At 41.3% G+C, this 18671-nt stretch overlaps 1 protein-coding gene across 6 annotated transcripts in view; it reads left to right on the forward strand.

Moving 5' to 3' along the window:
- Positions 1-18671, forward strand: part of UBE2F (ubiquitin conjugating enzyme E2 F (putative)) — a 76577-nt gene that overhangs the window by 16408 nt on the left and 41498 nt on the right. For 5 of the 6 annotated variants that reach the window (XR_003122102.1, XM_025403944.1, XM_025403946.1 and 2 more), the window contains 2 exons: positions 5246-5275; positions 12261-12326. The exons of the other annotated variant lie outside the window; for it this stretch is intronic. Coding sequence is in view for 4 of the 5 variants with exons in the window: in XM_025403944.1 (XP_025259729.1) it covers positions 5246-5275; positions 12261-12326 (96 nt within the window). In the remaining variant the exon portion in view is untranslated. The remainder of the gene's footprint in view (positions 1-5245; positions 5276-12260; positions 12327-18671) is intronic. 6 annotated transcript variants of the gene reach the window in all.

Consider the following 18671-nt stretch of genomic DNA (forward strand, 5'->3'; position numbering starts at 1 on the left):
GGTTTGAAACTCCTGACTTCAAGTGATCCTCCTGCCTTAGCCTCCCAGAGTGCTGATATTATAGATGTGAGCCACCGCACACAGTCAAGGGAATATTTTTTAATGTAGGGGCCACTACATAAGACTGCCAGGAAGATAGACTCCCAGGATTGTATTTAGTCACAGAACTTGCTCAATTTCTTTTCTTTTTCTTTTTCTTTTTTTTTTTTTTTTTTTTTTTGAGACGGAGTCTCACTCTGTCGCCCAGGCTGGAGTGCAGTGGCGCGATCTCGGCTCACTGCAAGCTCTGCCTTCCGGGTTCACACCATTCTCCTGCCTCAGCCCCCTGAGTAACTGGGCCTACAGGTGCCCGCCACCACGCCCGGCTAATTTTTTGTATTTTTAGTAGAGACAGGGTTTCACCGTGTTAGCCAGGATGGTCTCTATCTCTTGACTTCATGGTCTGCTCGCCTCGGCCTCCTGAAGTGCTGGGATTACAGGCGTGAGCCACCGCGCCCTGCCAGAACTTGCTCTATTTCTAATCATGGCAAGTGGGTGATGAACTCTTTCTCCTCTTCTCCCCATACTCAGCTTCGCTGAGGAGATCTGCCCTTTTTCTCAGTGTGAGAAGGCTTGCCCTGGCCAGAACATGTCCTGGCCCTGAGAGGGAGCTACTGTGGGTGGGCCTCTCCCTTTCTCTAGCTCCTCCATTGTCTTCACCTTTGGTGCCCCTTCCACATACCTGGGCCCTAGAACGAGTGCATTTAATGGGCCAGTTGCCTCTATACAGGTGCTTAGTTGTTGCATATAAATAGCTGAGATCAGAGGCCTGCAGGTCTCCTGAACCCCCAGCCTTGGAGTAGAGCCCTCAGCCAGCCTTTTCACTCCTCCACTCGGTGGTCAGCTTTGCAAGCATTCTGGCCTCCATTACCCCTTCCCCTTGCTGCCTTTCCCCACTTCACTTCTTGAAGGAATTGTTGTGCTGCAGCTATGTTGACCACACATTTGGTTCTTCACTTCATACTCTGGGTTCCATCTCTCTTCCTGCTTTCCTGCTATTTTGAATGCCAGTCAGCAAGGTCTGATCCACTTCCGACGGCCTTTCTCCTTGGACGCCCTGTGCTCTTTCACTGAATCACCACGTTCCTGATGGCTCTTCTGCTTTTCGGCATGTTTCTCATCTGTCACTTCCACCGTTCCTTGGCCATTGCTTTCTCCAAGGTTCTTTTTTCTCCCTTTTGTTGACCTTACCCAGTCTTGTGATGACAGGTGGCATCACTTTGCAGGTACCCCTCACCTTTGCCCTTTTTGTGCCCCCAGCCTTGTTCTCCTCCTCTTCCTCCCCCTCCCATGCTACTCCTCTTCCTCCCCCTCCCCTACTCCTTCTCTTTGTCTCTAGTGGCTTTCTGGCACTCCCACATCCCAGCTCATCACCCCTGGGTGCTATCTTTGACACCCTCCACCCGCTTACAGTTGCCAGAACCTCTCCATTCTGTTTGCTCTGAATTCCCCCAAGCTTTTCTGCCTTTGCCAGGTGCTTGCTGCCCATCTCTTAGGTCACCTGGCCTGCACTTTGCCCTTTCTAAGGTTGTCCTCTTTAGGCAAAGATTAGAAACTTCTGTTCAGAAATCTCCAATAGCTCTCTCCACGCTCCTGTTTCTATCTTTCTACTTTGTTTCCCAGTGCTCACCTGTTGTTTTGGGACCTTTCTTCTGGCCACACTGGATGCTGTCTGGTTTCTGTGCTTTTCCATGCGCTGTGCTTTCGCACATTGCTAATTTGTCGGCTTGGAATACTCCTCTCTTCCCCTAACTCTGCAGGACTAAATTTTATTTACTTGCCAAAGCCCAACCCAGAAACCTCCTCCTTCCTTAGTTCCCACAGCTGGAGAGAATCTCCCTGGCCCAAAGACCCCAGAGCACACTACTTTCTGTCTGAGGCACAGAGGACTTTGCCAGGTCAGTTATTTCAGAGTGTACCCTTCCCCATGCCCTGCTAAACTGCAGGTTTTTATTTTTAATTAATTAGTTGTTTATTATAAATATTTAAGGTATACAAGAAGACTTTTTTTTTTTTTTTTTTTTTTTTTTTTTTGAGGTGATCTCACTTTGTTACCCAGGCTGGAGCACAGTGGGGCGATGATTGCTCATTATAACGTCAAACTCGTGGATTCAAGTGATCTTCCCACCTCAGACTCCTGAGTAGTTGGGACTACAGGCATGCGCCACCATGCCTCACTCTTTGTTTTAAGAGGTTAGGAGGTTGTGGAAAAAGGCTTAAAAAAAAAAAAAAAAAAAAAGGGACAGAGATCGTGGTCTCACTGTGTTGCCTAGGCTGGTCTCAAACTCCTGGCCTGAAGCAATCCTCCTGCCTCGGCCTCCCAAATCACTGGGATTACAGGCATTAGCCACAGTGCCTGGTCCAGTATGCTGCTTTGATAAACATAGTAGGTTGTTTACTACAGTCAAGTGAATTAATATATTCATCTTCTCATATAGTTTACCTTTTTAAAAATGATAACACCTGAATCTACTCCGTTGACAAATTTCCAGCATATAAAACAATATTATGAACTATAGTCATCATGCTGTACTTCAGGTCTCTAGACTTATTCATCCTACATAACTATAACTTTGTATCCCCCCATTCTGCCCCTTCCCTGCTCCCATGCCCTAGTCACCACCGTTTTCTGTTTCTTCATTTTGACTTTAGAGTCTACATATACGTAAGATCATGTAGTATTTGTCTTTGTATGTCTGGCTTATTTTATATATCATAATGTCTAGATTTACCCATGTTGTTGCAAATGGCAGGATCTCTTTTTAAAGGCTGAACAGTGTTCCAACATATATACAATGTATACCACAATTTCTTTATCCAGGTGTCAGTGACACTTAGGTTATTTCAATATTTTGCCTATTGTGAATAATGCTGCAATGAACATGGAAGCGCAGATATCTGTTTGACATACTGATTTTGTTTTCTTTGGGTAGATAACCAGAGTGGGATTGCTGGGTGATATGGTAGTTCTATTTTTAATTTTTTGAGGAACTTCCATACTGTTTTCCATAATGGCTATACCAAGTGTACAGTCCTGCTATCAGTATACAAGGGTTCCCTTTTTTCCACCTTCTTGCCAACATTTATCGCTCTTTTTGATAGCAGCCATTCTAACAGGTATGAGGTGATTTCTCATGATTTTGATTTATATTTCCCTGATGTTCAGTGATGTTGAGCACCTTTGCATATATCTGTTGGCCATTTTTATTTCTTCTTTGGAGATGTGTCTATTCATGCTTTTTGCCCGTTTAAAAATTTTTTTTTTGCTATTGAGTTGTGTGATTTCCTTATATATTTTAGATATTAATCTCATTGAATATATGATTTGTAAATATTTTCTCCCAATTCATAGACTACCTTTTCTTTTTCATTTTCTTTTTTTTTTTTTTTTTTTTTTTGAGACAGGGTCTCAGTTTGTCACCCAGAGTGAGTGGTGTAGAATGCTGTGGTGTGGTCCCAGCTCACTGCAGTCTCGACCTCCCAGGCTCAGATGATCCTCCCACTTCATATCTTGAGCAGTTGGGACTATAGGTGTGTGCCACCATGCCCCATTAATTTTTGTATATTTTGTTAAAAAAAAAAAAAAAAAAGATTTTGCCGTGTTGCCCAGGTGCGTCTTAAACTCCTGGGCTTAAGCTATCTACTCACCTGACCTTGCAAAGTATTGGGAATACAGGCGTGAGCCACCGTGCCTGGCACATAGGCTACCTTTTTATTTTGCTGAGTGTTTCCTTTACTGTACAGAAGCTTTTTAGTTTGATGTAATCCCACTTGCTTATTTTTGCTTTTGTTCCCTGAGCTTTTGGTGTGATATCAAAAAAATCATTGCCAAGGCCCATGTCAAGGAACTTATTCTCTATCTTTTCTTCTAGGAGTTATATACTGTCAGGTCTTACATTTAAGTCTTTAATTCATTTTGAGTTGATTTTTTGTGTATGGTATAAGATAAGGAGCCAGTTTTATTTCCTTGCATGTGAATATCTACTTTCCCCAACACTATTCAAGGAGCTATCCTTTCCCCATGGTGTTTTCTTGGTACCTGTGTCATAAATTAGTTGACTTCTGTATGCTTAGGTTTACTTCTGGACTCTCTTTTCTGTTCTATGTGTCTATTTTTATGCCAGTACTGTGCTGTTTTGATTTCTGTAGCTTGAAATCAGAAAGTATGATGCTTACAACTTTGTTCTTTCTCAAGTTGCTTTGGTTTTTCAGGGTGTTTTGTGATTCCAGACAAATTGTAGAATTTTTTTTTAAAATTTCTGTGAAAAATGCCATTGGAATTTTGATAGGGATTGCATTGAATCTGTAGATTGCTTTAGGTAGTATGGACGTTTCAACGATATTAATTCTTTTAATATATGAACGTGGTATATCTTTCCATATATTTATTCGTGTCTTCTTTAATGTCTTTCATTAATGTTTTACAGTTTTCAGTATACAGATCTTTTATCTCCTTAAATTTATTCCCAAGCGTTTTATTCTAAAGTGTGTGTGTGTCTGTGTGTGTGTGTGGGGGGGCGGTTCTTTAGGGCTTTCTGTATATAGGATCATGTCACCTGAAATTGGGATAATTTTCTTCCTTTCTAGTTTGAATGCCTTTTATTTCTTTTTCTTGTCTGATTGCTCTGGTTTAGACTTCTAGTACTGTGTTAACTAGAAGTGGTGAGCAGGATTGTGGTGGGGGTTTGCAGTTTTGTCCTGCAGAGGGTTGCTGGGCTTAAACACCAAATGAGTGGCTGGTAGAAGAGGAACTGGGACGTCTGAGGCCCTTTGGCAGAGGACTGGGACCAAGAAATGCAGCTATGAGGGGATAACTAGAAGATAGCATTGGGAACAGACATAGACACAAGGTGCATATAGATCAGATTTTGAGAGGACTCGTTCCAGTACTGGGAACCACTTTTAAAAACACTGTAGTAACTGGCTACCTGTAGGTCATTTCTGTGTTAATTTTAAATGTTTTTCTTTTACATTAAAGTGAATATTCAAGGACTTTTGACTGAATTTGTTGGCCTTCTGCAGGTCACTTTGTATATCGAAAGCAGCTAAATGGCTTAAAGTCTAAACTTTAGACTAGGTTTTATTCAGTTCATTCAGTTTATTTTTTTTTCTTCAGTGTTCTAGAGGAAATTGCCAATTTAGAACTGGTGATTTTATGTGGAGTAATCAACTAATATTAATAATAATAATTTCTTTGTTTCTACAGAGGTTGCAGAACTTGAAGCTAATTTACCTTGTAAGTATAGCATCCCCAAACGCTAAGTACTGTGAAATAATTGCATGAAGAAAACTTTTTATGTCTTAATAACCTTGTATAGTAAAAAGCCTATTTTTCATGTATGTTAGGAATGAATTTTAATTTTCTGTGAAAAGGTAGGATTTATCTAATAAGAACAAGGTAGGCCAGGCGTGGTGGCTCATGCCGCTAATCTCAGCACTTTGGGAGGTGGAGGCAGCTGGATCACTTGAGGTCAGGAGTTCGAGAACAGCCTGGCCGACATGGTGAAACCCTGTCTCTACTAAAAATACAAAAATTAGCTGAGCATGGTGGTGCATGCCTGTAGTCCCAGCTACTTGGGAGGCTGAGGCACTAGAGTCGCTTGAACCCAAGAGGCGGAGGTTGCAGTGAGCCAAGATTGTGCTATTGCACTCCAGCCTGGGTGACAGAACGAGACTCTGTCTTAAAAAAAAAAAAAAAAAAAAAGAAGAGCAAGGTTCTGCCATCTTTTTGAGTGCTTTCTATCTCTCCTTAGCATAGCAGAGGTGCATTTGGTTAGGTTTTTGCCTCTTACACATGCATTCTGTCCCACATCCACTTTGCGTGAAAAAGTATATAAATCAATAATAGTTCCATTTTTGTTAGGGATGATACCAGTTTTTTGGCGAAGTGCTTATTTGTTTTTTTTTTTTTTGAGACGGAGTCTCGCTCTGTCAACCCAGGCAGGAGTGCAGTGGCCGGATCTCAGCTCACTGCAAGCTCCGCCTCCCGGGTTTACGCCATTCTCCTGCCTCAGCCTCCCGGGTAGCTGGGACTACAGGTGCCCGCCGCCTCGCCCGGCTAGTTTTTTTTGTATTTTTCAGTAGAGACGGGGTTTCACCGTGTTAGCCAGGATGGTCTCGATCTCCTGACCTCGTGATCCACCCGTCTCGGCCTCCCAAAGTGCTGGGATTACAGGCTTGAGCCACCGCGCCCGGCCGGCGAAGTGCTTATTTGTAACTCGTCTGCATGTTTGAGGGGTGGCTGCACTGCCTTGCTGTCAGTGGATGTCCATCTTGCTTGATTGTTTCTGCCCTAGACACACAAGGTCAGCATGCAGTCTTCACTCATGAGCACGGTACGTTTGGAAAGCCCGTTTATCAGGCAGTTCACTTTTGTAATATATGTCATATTTTTTTTTCCCTATCATTAATCTTCTTCCAAACCCTTGATTATTTCAAAAGATCATTAAAGCCTGAAAGATTTGATCATTTTAGTATTTTTTTAATTACAACTTTTTGTCATCATACTTCCTTTAAAATTCCGAGGCTGAGGATGTCTGTGGATGATGGTGAAGCATTTTATAAGTGGGTCTGCTGGTTTGGGTGAGTGCTAGAGAGAACTTAGGGTTGAATGTGGAGGTATCTCTGACATGGGGCAGGGCAGAGCCCATTCCAGTCTCCATCTGAAGTTGGAAAGATAATGGTGGGTTGCAACCTCTACATGGTTGTGAAATCAGTTTGAGAGGGTAAGTATGTAATGTTTCTTAAAAAATTATTATTATTTTCAAGACAGAGTCTCACTCGGTCACCCAGACTGGAGTCTGCTTCCTAGGTTCAAGCAATTCTTGTGTCTCAGCCTCCCGAGTAGCTGGGACCACAGGCACGCACCACCATGCCAGGCTAATTTTTGTATTTTTAGCACAGATGGGTTTTTGCCATGTTGGGCAGGCTGGTCTCAAACTCCTGGGCTCAAGTGATCTGCCTGCCTCGGCCTCCCAAAGTGCTGGGATTATAGGCGTGAGCCACCGCTCCCAGCCAAAAGATTATTTTCAACATGAAACTTATGGGTAGGTATAGTGAGTTGTGGTATAAAATATGTTTCTTACTATGGATCTCAGTTGAAGGTGTTTTGAAAGACATTGGATTGCTTGACCTCAAAGTTTTCTTCAACTCAGAAATGAGGCAATATCTTGAGATTCTGTTAAAAGGTTATCTTTTTGGCTGGGTGCAATGGCTCACGCCTGTATTCCTAGCACTTTGAGAGGCTGAAATGAGTGGATCATTTGAGGTCAGGAGTTTGAGACCAGGTTGGCCAACATGATGAAACCCTGTCTCTACTAAAAGTACAAATTTAGCTGGTTGTGGTGGTGTGCACCTGTAATCCCAGCTGCTTGGGAGGCTGAGGCAAGAGAATTGCTTGAACCCAGGAGGTGGAGTTTGCAGTGAGCTGAGATTATGCCACTGCACTCCAGCCTGGGCAACGGAGTGAGACTGTCTCAAAAAAAAAAAAAAAAAAACCACAAAACACAAAAAGGTTATCTTTCTACCCACTGAAATATTTACAGATGAAGTGGTTTGCTTTAAAATGCTACAGGAAGACAAACAAGTAACTGTGAGGGGGCAGGATAGACAAGCAAGATTGGCAGAATGTTGAAGCTGGGGGATGGGTTCATTATACTCTTCTCTTTTATTAGGACATTTGCCTCATAAAAATAAAATAACTCCTCTGCTTTCCACTCCCATCTTATCTTCCCACAGACCCCCAGCTTGAGCCTGTATGTATATGTAAACTTTTTTTTTGTTTTTTTATAGACAGGATCTCTCTTTGTTGCCCAAGTTGGAGTACAATGGCATGAGTGTGGCTCACTGCAGCCTCAACCTCCTGGGCTCAAGTGATCTTCCCACCTCAGCCTCCTGAGCAGCTGAGACCTCAGACCTCAAGTGCATGCTACTACACCTAGCTAATTTTTTAAAATTATTATTTTTTTTTTTGTAGAGATGGAGTCTCCTGTGTTGCCCAGGCTGATCTCAAACTCCTGGGCTCAAGTGATCCTCCCACCTTGGCCTCCCAAAGTGCTGAGATTACAGGCACGAGCCACTGTGCATGGCCAACACATACAGACATTTAATCAAAATCACAGAAAAGGTCTCACTTATAAATGGTTCATTCATCCTTGATATGTATCTTACAGAGATTGTTGATTTTTAACCCATAGAGTGTACTTTAAAAACAAGAAAATTTATGACTGGCTTTCAAATCAGGATTGTAACTGCATACCTTAGGTTTGAAAGAACCATGGCACATCTTCCTAGCCCTATGGCTATGGTGTCAGATAAAAAGATAGCATGTTCTCTGCCTCTTCTTTCGTTCTTTCTCCCTACCTTCTCTCCTAATCAAAGAGGGGGGAAATTATATCATTTTAAAAGCCATGCTTTCCAAAAGTATGTCTCATTATTCTAAAGAGAAAACAAGAAGCCACCAATGCATAGCCCTTCACTATCTGTTTAATTATCTTTCTAACATATTTACAAAGGCTAACAAAATAACTTGCCTTGTATCAGTACCACTTAGTAACTATTCATAACTAGTTTAGAGCTCTGTACATGCAAGTTTGTAGAGGTTTCTCTGCAAAAAGATTTAAAATGTTTCTTCCAGATAGACTGAAATATTATTAGAGGCTTAGATAGTGCATGCCTACATGTAGATAAAAAGCTTAATTCTAGTGAATTGAACTAGAACAAAAACCTGACTGTTAACATTTTTTTTTTAAACTTAACCTTTCGTTTCTCTCTTTTTTTTTGAGATGGAGTCTTGCTCTGTCACCCAGGCTGGAATGCAGTGGTGCGATCTCGACTCACTGCGACCTCCACTTCCTGGATTCAAGTGACTCTCCTGCCTCAGCCTCCTAAGTAGCTGGGATTAGAGATGCCTGCTACCACGCCTAGCCAATTTTTGTATTTTTAGTGGAGACAGGGTTTTGCCAGAATTACAGGCATGAGCCACTGCACCTGGCATAGTTTTATTGCTTTTTAATCCACTTTGATAATTTCTTTCTTTTTTTTTTTTTTTGAGACAGAGTCACGCTCTTTCACCCTGGCTGGAGTGAAGTGGTGCAATCTTGGCTCACTGCAACGTCTGTCCCCCAGGTTCAAGCAATTCTCCCACCTCAGCCTCCTGAGTAACTGGGATTACAGGCATGCGCCATCACACCTGGCTAATTTTTTGTATTTTTAGTAGAGAGGGGGTTTTTACCATGTTGGCCAGGCTGGGCTTGAACTCCTAACCTCAGGTGATCCAACTGCCTTGGCCTCCCAAAGTGCTAGGATTACAGGCATGAGCCATCGCGCCCGGCTGATAATTTCTTTATTCTTGGTGGGCCAGCTTTTTTGGAGCCATTGATTTCCTCATCTCTCTATTAAAACAAAGGAGAATGCTAGATATTAAAAACAAATACATGATGCCAACTTCTGTTAATCATCGAAACATGACTAACATGATTAACATCCCAAGTCATAATCATATGTTTTTGTTACTTAGAACTCACTAGAAGGATGGCATTTATCTTTGCAAGTTAAGATTAGGAAGAATAAAGCCCATTTTAAGTATTTCACACATAGTTCTCAATGTGTAATTTTGGAGAAAGTCTTGAACTCTTTGGCTCCAGTTTCTTTATTTCTAAAGTAAGGACTGTGACATTGTCATCTCTAAGACTGCTTTTTGCTTTGCTTTGCTTTTTTTTTTTTTGAGACGGAGTCTCGTTCGTTGCCCAGGCTAGAGTGCAGTGGCACGATCTCAGCTCATTGCAAGCTCTGCTGCTGGGTTCACGCCATTCTCCTGCCTCAGCCTCCCGAGTAGCTGGGACTACAGGTGCCCGCCACTACGCCCGGCTAATTTTTTATATTTTTAGTAGAGACGGGGTTTCACCGTGTTAGTTAACCAGGATAGTCTCGATTTCCTGACCTCATGATCCACCTGCCTCGGCCTCCCAAAGTGCTGGGATTACAGGCATGAGCCACCGCGCCCGGCCTGCTTCTTGCTTTTCTAGGCAGTTTCACTCTGGAAAGGAAACCCCACTAACAGTCCTGTGTTATTTGTTGTTTGTATGTACAGGTGTCCCATGTCTTAACATGTTCATTACGTACTGAAAGGAAATGAGGCATGCAGTAGGAGAAGGAGTCATGAACTAGTTATTAATGTAGGAATTAACCTTGCTTCTGTTGATAACCTGTATGATCTTGGGCTAGTCACCAAACCTCTCTGGACCTTCTACTTATGTCTCCTAGTTGAGGACGTTGGACTAGATCGTCTCTAAGGTCACCTCTGATAGAAATTTGAATTGTCCTGTTTTCGATAAAAATTTTTATCATTGTCAAACCAAGCAAATACTTTTGGTGGAACTTGTAAGATAACTTTAAAAAAACTTTTAAAAAGTTTTCTAAAAAAACTTTAAAAACTTAAAAAGACAAAATTCATAGTAAACTCTGGGTGGGAGCTAACTCCTGGGCAGCACTCTTTTTTTTTTTTTTTTTTAAGATGGAGTCTCGCTTTGTTGCCCAGGCTGGAGTGCAGTGGCATGATCTCAGCTCATGGCAACCTCCGCCTTCCAGGTTCAGGCAATTCTCCTGCCTCAGCCTCCCAAGTAGCTGGGACTACAGGCACCTACCACCTTACCCGGCTAATTTTTGTATTTTTAGGTGAGACGGGGTTTCGCCTTGTTGGCCAGGCTGGTCTCGAACTACTGACCTCATGAACCACCCACCTTGGCCTCCCAAAGTTCTGGGATTATAGGCATGAGCCACCGCACCTGGCCAACACTCTTTTTAACTTCCATTTGCCGTGGTGACTATGAATGTCTATGGTACTAGGAGAATGGAGTAGAAATTTGACCTGGGTTGTTTCCTGGTTTTTCCATGTTTAGTTCACCACCAGTGGTGAACTGAGAAGTTTAGCATAGGCCTGGTGTGGTAGCCCACACCTGTAATCCTAGCACTTTCAGAGGCCAAGGTGAGTGGATCACTTGAGCAAGGGAGTTCGAGACTAGCCTGGGTAACATGGCAAAAACCTGTCTCTACAAAATATACAAAAATTAGCCAGGTGTGGTTGTGTGCACCTGTAGTCCCTGCTACTCAGGAGGCTGAGGTGGGAGGATCACCTGAGCCTTGGAGGCAAAGGTTGCGGTGAGCTGGAATCATGCCACTGTCCTCCAGCCCAGGCAACAGAGTGAGACCCTGTCTAAAAAAAAAGTTTAGCGTAGTATTTTCTGATTTTATAGATGTAGAAAATTTCTATATATATTCCTTCCAGATTCCTTGGGTATTTTTTCCATGGGTAATTAGCCATGTGCCATTTGTTTGAACGAGACGGGTGGGGTGCAGTCAACTTCCCTGGCCTGCACCAGCAGCCAGTAGCCCCTCTCCCAGGGGAACATTTTGTCCTGATTTAGGCCTCTTGTGACTTGGACCAGTGGGCACAGAACATTGCCATCTGGGTCAGTAGAGCATTATTTTACCAACAAAGCAAGATGCTTTACCACTTAGGTAGTAAAGGTATTTTTTAAAAAGACAAAATATCATGGTAAACGCTGGCTGGTGGGAGCTAAGTCCCGTGCACACTCTTCTTTTTTTTTTTTTGAGACGGGGTTTCGCTCTTGTTGCCCAAGCTGGAGTGCAATGGCGCGATCTCTGCTCACTGCAACCTCCGTCTCCCCCGTTCAAGTGGTTCTCCTGCCTCAGCCTCCCAAGTAGCTGGGATTACAGGCATAAGCCACCACGCCCAGCCAGCACCCTTCTTTATAAAGAACTTCCATTTACCATGGTGACTGAATGTCTGTGGTGCCAGGGGAACAGAGTTGACCTGGGCTCCTTCCTGGTTTTTTCGTGTTTAGTTAGCCTTTGCCTGCATATATTAATCTCCCTGAGATATGGTTTCTTCTTGTCAAAGTACAGTAGCATAATTCTTTTGAAATAAATGGTTTAGTGACCACTTAAAGGTTGAAGGAAAACATCTCTATTTGGGATTAACTAGTAAAAGACTAAGGAGAAAAACACATGACAAAAACCACTGGTTTGCAATTTTATTGGCACAGTTATTATCAGACAAATAGGGAGGGAGATCTACCAGCTTTCCATAAACCATACAAATCCCTCTAGCACCGCTAACTTTACATGTGTTCAAAAGTTAGCCTCATCATATGGACTGTTACTCACTGCCAGGCCTTCCTGATGTGCTGTTTCTTTTGCAGGTACATGTAAAGTGCATTTTCCTGATCCAAACAAGCTTCATTGTTTTCAGCTAACAGTAACCCCAGGTAACATTCTTACATACTTAAGTATTAAAGTTATTTCAAACAGCAAATTATAAAGGCTGCCCAAACCTGTATTCTTTGCCTTCGTTTGTCCTCTAGCTTTTAAAAAATTAACACATTAATAACAATTTCATATGAAGATAAGATACAGACTTCATAGTGAATGAAATAAAGCATAGTAAAGTGAATTTGAGGCATTCAGTGTATACTCTCAATGATGTATAAATGTAACTAAAGCTAATGACAGCTGAAGCAGTTGATGTATAGTGAAGAGTGTGGGCTTTGAAGTTGTAAGTGGGTTCCAATCCTTTTCCCCCACATAGGAATAGTGTGACCTTGGTTAAGTTGCTTGACCTTTTAGCCACAGCCTGCCTATCTACAAAGTGGGGTCAAATAGGACCTATCTCATAGGACAGTTGTGAGGATTAAACAGATAGTGTGGGTAAAGCACTTAAGCCCAGGGTCTGGCACACAGAAGCAGACAGAAAGAAGATTACCAGCTGACCTCAGAAAGACTGATAAGTGTCTAATCCCTAAGCTGCCGCAGCATGGCAACATGTTTCTTCTTGGTTAAAGTAGACAGCAAGAGGAGGACTTGTATATTTTCTAGTTACAATGCAGCTCCAAGAGCTGCAGATTCCCACACTTCACAATCCACTGGTGTTTGTGTTGGACAGTGAGTGGCAACCAGTCGATGCTGCTGTGGGGAATTAACAAGAGGGAAGGATGTTTGGTGGTGGAAATATAGGGTATTATTTTATTTGGGATATGGAAAGGTAGTGAGAAACTGAGAATTATTAGTCACTAGTTAATTAAAATGTGGAAATTAAATTAAAATGTGGAAAAGAATACAGGATTTTGGTAGGTGGCAATGAACCCACTAATAAGTCCTGGCCTTGTCTCTCTGTGGGTAGGATGGGCTTTTTCTGTGGAAGATGTTTGATAATAATAGCACAAGAAATCCTGGTTTCAAAATACGCTTGAAAACTTTAAAAAATTCCATTTTATCTATGTGATGGTTCTACAAGGGGCTCTGGAAGTGTAAATCAATCTGATACTGATTAAGATAAGGAGAGTACTTGGGTATAGTAGTTAATACTAGAACATCATCATTATATATATATATATTTATATATATATATATATAAAAATATATATATATTTTCTTTTCTTTCTTGTTTTTTCTGTTAGCCGTACTTTATGCCAAATAGAACACCATCATTAGAAAGCGGAGTGTTCCACATGCCTGACATCTATAGATAAATGTAGTGAAGGACTTTAAACTGTGAAATGATGAAAACTCTCACAATCCTTTGGCTGCCTTTGGCTACACATTGCATATTGTGCTGTTTTTGACGAGACGTATTGAGCACACTCTAATGCTTTCTTGGTGACTCAGGGTCACTGTTATGGACATCACTTACTATTCTGTTAAGTAATGTAGAGTATTCTTAGAAATTATTGTAGTGATTAAGATTGGTTCTCTGTTTACTAATTTCAGACTTGTGTGTTAATAGTAAAATATTTTCTTTCATCTGCCTTTCTAGGGCATTTTCAATGGCTATCAGGGATTCTGTGGCTCTGCCCATCCCAAGCATGGGCTTTGTGGTCCGTGGCCACTCAAAGATGTTTGTTGATTTTTCCAGGCTCTTTACTGTCACGTGACTGGGTTTCTGGCAGGTCTAACTGCTGGATAAATGTTTCTTCCCTACCTCTCCTCCGCCTTTTTTTCCTTTTTTGTTTTCTGAGACGGAGTCTCACTCTGCCACCCAGGCTGGAGTGCTGTGGCGTGATCTCAGCTCACTGCAACCTTCGCCTTCCCGGTTGAAGTGATTCTCCTGCCTCAGCCTCCCAAGTAGCTGGGATTACAGGCATGCACCACCAGGCCCAGCTAATTTTTGTATTTTTAGTAAAGATGGAATTTCACTCTGTTGGCCAGGCTGGTCTCAAACTCCTAACCTCGGGTGATCTGTCTTCCTCAGCTTCTCAAAGTGCTGGGATTACAGGTGTGAGCCACTGCACCCAGCCCCCCTTATTTTTTAACTGAAATTTTTTACTGAATCACATTAATGTTGTGATTATCGAGATTATATATATGATAGCATCTTTGATGTTGGTCTTATAATTGTCCTTGAAAATGGAGCATAATTGTTAGTTTTTCTATTCACTGTTCCATCAGATTAAAAAGTAACTTGTGGCTGGGCACGGTGGCTAATGCCTGTAATTCCAGCACTTTGGGAGGCTCAGGTGGGTGGATCCCTTGAGGTCAGGAGTTCGAGACCAGCCTGGCCAATATGGTGAAACCTTGTTTCTACTAAACATACAAAAAAATTAGCCCGGTGTGGTGGTCGCTCATGCCTGTGATCCCAGCTACTCAGGAGGCTGAGACAGGAGAATCGCTTGAACCCAGGAGGTGGAGGTTGCAGTGAGCTGAGATCAGTCCAGTGCACTCTAGCCTGGGCGACAGAGCTGTCTCAAAAAAAATAAATAAATAACAAATAAAAAGTAACTTGTGTCTTGGTACCTGTAAATACTTAATGCCTGAACATTCATATTTTTAATAAGTGTACTTCAGGGACATTAACATTGAGCTGTGCACAGCATGCTTTTTAGATACTGTGTATATGCCCTATTTTGTGATGTCTGTGAGTTAGAAAGCTGTGGTGATGCCTGCTCTTTAATAATTAAGAGAAGTGTAGCCAAGATATGCCAACCCTAAAACCTTGCCACATATCATGGTTTTTAAAAAGTTTTTTGGAATCATGCTCTTCTTCATATTGAAAACAAATTACAGTGATATGTCTAAGTTGTGAAGTTTTAACAATATATGAAATAAAAATTTTGAAATGAACTTATTTGTAGCCAGTAATCCTGGGGCTAGGGCTGAAAACTCACTAGTATCTATGATCTGGGGGTTAGAATGGTCAAGAGTGGAAGAATTGCATCTGCGTTTTCAGCTCACACCTCTTTATCTGGCTCCTGTTCACACTTGCTAACATTTTCATAGTTTTGTTTGTTTTTGGAATGGTTGCTCATGCTTGGGAATAAATATACACTCTTTAGAGACAAACATGGAAATGTAATTTGGTGATGGGGAAAGAAAGGGACCGAATTTAGAAAAAAAGTGTCCACATCATCTCACAAAACAAGAAAAAGTAGTAATAAGTGAAGTGAAACAAAACAAAAACTTAAAAGATAGCCTGAAATATCCCATGGAGTCTTCTGTGAAGTTAGTGGGACAGTTTGAAAAACTGGACCTGTTCAGTGAGTGGCCTGGCTGACATGTTGATGGAGGTCACCTTAGCCTGCCTTGCTGTGATGGTGGTGATGGTTTTAGACTGAAGGGAACATGGGTTTAAATAACAATGACAATTTTTAAAATTTAAATTTAAATTTTTTTTGTTTTTGAGAGGGAGTCTCACTCTGTTGCCCAGGCTGGAGTGCAGCGGTGCGATCTCGGCTCACTGAAAGCTCTGCCTCCCGGGTTCACGCCATTCTCCTGCCTCAACCTCCTGAGTAACTGGGACAACAGGCGCCCGCCACCACGCCTGGCTAATTTTTTGTATTTTTAGTAGAGACAGGGTTTCACCGTGTTAGCCAGGATGGTCTCGATCTCCTGACCTTGTGATCCGCCCACCTCGGCCTCCCAAAGTACTGGGATTACAGGCGTGAGCCACCACGCCCAGCCTTAAATTTAAATTTTTAAAATCAGTTTTAGTGAAGTATAAAAGTATAAACAATAAAATGTACTAATTTGAAATGTATAGCTTACATTTGGAAAATGTATACACATACGTAACCATAACCCCAATAAATATGAAAAACATTTCCATCATTCCCAAAGTTTCCTTCTGCCTCTTTGTAGCCAGTTCCTTGCCCCCCACACCACCATCCAAAATTACTTTCTGATTTTTATTTCCATAGATTAGTTTTGCTTATTCTTGAATTTTTTATATGTAAATGGAATGCTATATATGTACTCTTTGTCTCTGACTTCTTTCACTTAACATAGTTTTAAATTTACACGTGTGAATCATTTTATTCCCCTTTTATAGAATTTTAATGAATATGCCATAATTTATCTTCCTAGTGATAGACATTTGAGTAGTTTCTAGTTTTTGGCTAATATTAGTAAACCAAAAGCAATGAAGTTTGACTGCTGTGAGCTTTTTTTTTTAACAAGCTTTTCATGTTCTTTGTTTTCCTTTCTCTTTAATTCTACCCAAGAGTGGAATTTCTGAGTCATAGGAAAGAAAACATGTTTAACTTTTTAAGAAACTTTCCACTGTGGTTATGCCATACCCTGACCAGCACTGTATGAGAATTTTCCGTTGTTCTACATATGTATCAACATTTGGGTGTGAAGTGGTATATCATTGGGGTTTTTATTTGCATTTCCCAGTGACAGATGATGTAGAGTATCTTTTCATGTATTTACCAGCCATTTATACATCGTCCTTTCTGAAGTGCCCCAGTCTTTTGCCCTAAAAACACTTTTTATTTTATGCTGTGGTCTGAATACAAGTCCTTTGTCAGATGCACGAGCTGTGAATATTTTCTCCCATTCTGTGACTTCTCTGCTCATTTTAAAAAATGCTGTCTTTTGTTGAGGAGGAATTTTTTTTTTTTTTTTTTGAGACAGAGTCTTGCTGTGTCACCCAGGCTGGAGTGCAGTGGTGCAACTTCACCTGACTGAAACCTCTGCCTCCTGGATTCTAGTGATTCTCATGCCTCAGCCTCCTGAGTAGCTGGGGTTACAGGTGTGCACCACCACACCCAGCTAATTTTTGTAATTTTAGTAGAGACAGGGTTTTGCTCTGTTGGCCAGGATCGTCTCAAACTCTTGGCCTCAAGTAATCCATCCACTCTGGCCCCCAAAGTGCTGAGATTACTGGCGTGAGCCACCACATCTGGCTGAAATTTTCATTTTTATGATGTGCAGTTTATCAATTTTTAAAATAGTTTGTGCCTTTTATGTCCTGTCCAAGAAATTTTTGCTTACCCAAAGCTTATAAATATATGCTCCTATGTTTTTTTCCTAGAAGCTTTATGATTGTAGGTTTTATGTTAAGGTCCATCATCCATCTTGAGTTGATTTTTGTGTATGGAGTAAGACAGAGGTTGAGATTTACTTTATGTATATAGATATCCAGCTGTTTCAATGAAAGGACTTTCCTTTCTTCATTGAATTACCTTGATACCTTGACCAAAAAGCATTGACTGTATATGTGTAGTTCTGCTTTTTGGACTTGATTCTGTTCCATTGATCTGTGTTTACCCTTAGGCCCGTACCACACTGTTTTAATTGTCGTAGCTTTATATAGTACTTATTTGGAAATTCATAGTGTAAGTATTTTGATGTTATTCTTTTTTTTTTTTTTTTTTGAAATGGAGTCTCGCTCTGTCACCTAGGCTGGAGTACAGGAGCGCGATCTCAGCTCACTGCAACCTCCACCTCCCAGGTTCAAGCGATTCTCCTGCCTCAGCCTCCTGAGTAGCTGGGATTACAGGCACACACCACTACACCCAGCTAATTTTTGTATTTTTAGCAGAAACAGGTTTCACCATGTTGGCCAGGCTGGTCTCAATCTCCTGACCTTGTGATCCACCCACCTTGGCCTCCCAAAGTGCTGGGATTGCAAGTGTGAGCCACCGCGCCCAGCCCAGAATATTCTTACTAGTCTACTAATATCTGTAAGACTTATATTGATGTCTCCTTTTTCATTACTGATAAATAATTTGTGGCTTCTCATTTTTCTTGATCATGTTAGCTAAAGGTTTATGCAGTTGGTTTTTGCAAAGAACTGACTTTTTCTCAATTGTTTGCCCATTTCATTTATTTCCACTCTTTGTTATTTCCTTCCTAATGCTTTGGTTTTACTTTACTTTTTCTAGCTTCTTAAAGTAGAACCTAGATCATTGGTGTGTATATATCTATTTTAGTGTTTTCAAAAGTAATGTTGATTGAGATATAGGTTATATTCTTTTACTTAGTGTCATGTTTTTGAGTTTCACCCATGTTGTTAATCAGTATTCTGTATTTTGTATTGATGAGTTGTATTCTGTTGTATGAACGCATACCAGTTTATTTACCCATTCACCAGTGGATGAACCTTTGTGTTGTTTCCACTTTGGGGCTATTATTATACATGAAGCTGTTAAAGTATGTGCAGGTCCTCATTTGCCAGTATGTTTTTATTTCTTCTGGATAAATACAAAGCAGTTGAATTACTGGGCCATGTGGTAAGAGTAAGTTTAACTTTATAAAACCACCACCATTAAGTTTTGCAAAGTTTTACATTCCTACTAGCAATGAATGAGAATTCCAGTTACTCTATATTCTTACCA

The sequence above is a fragment of the Theropithecus gelada genome, chromosome 12, assembly GCF_003255815.1.
Source record: "Theropithecus gelada isolate Dixy chromosome 12, Tgel_1.0, whole genome shotgun sequence".
Lineage (NCBI taxonomy): Eukaryota > Metazoa > Chordata > Mammalia > Primates > Cercopithecidae > Theropithecus > Theropithecus gelada.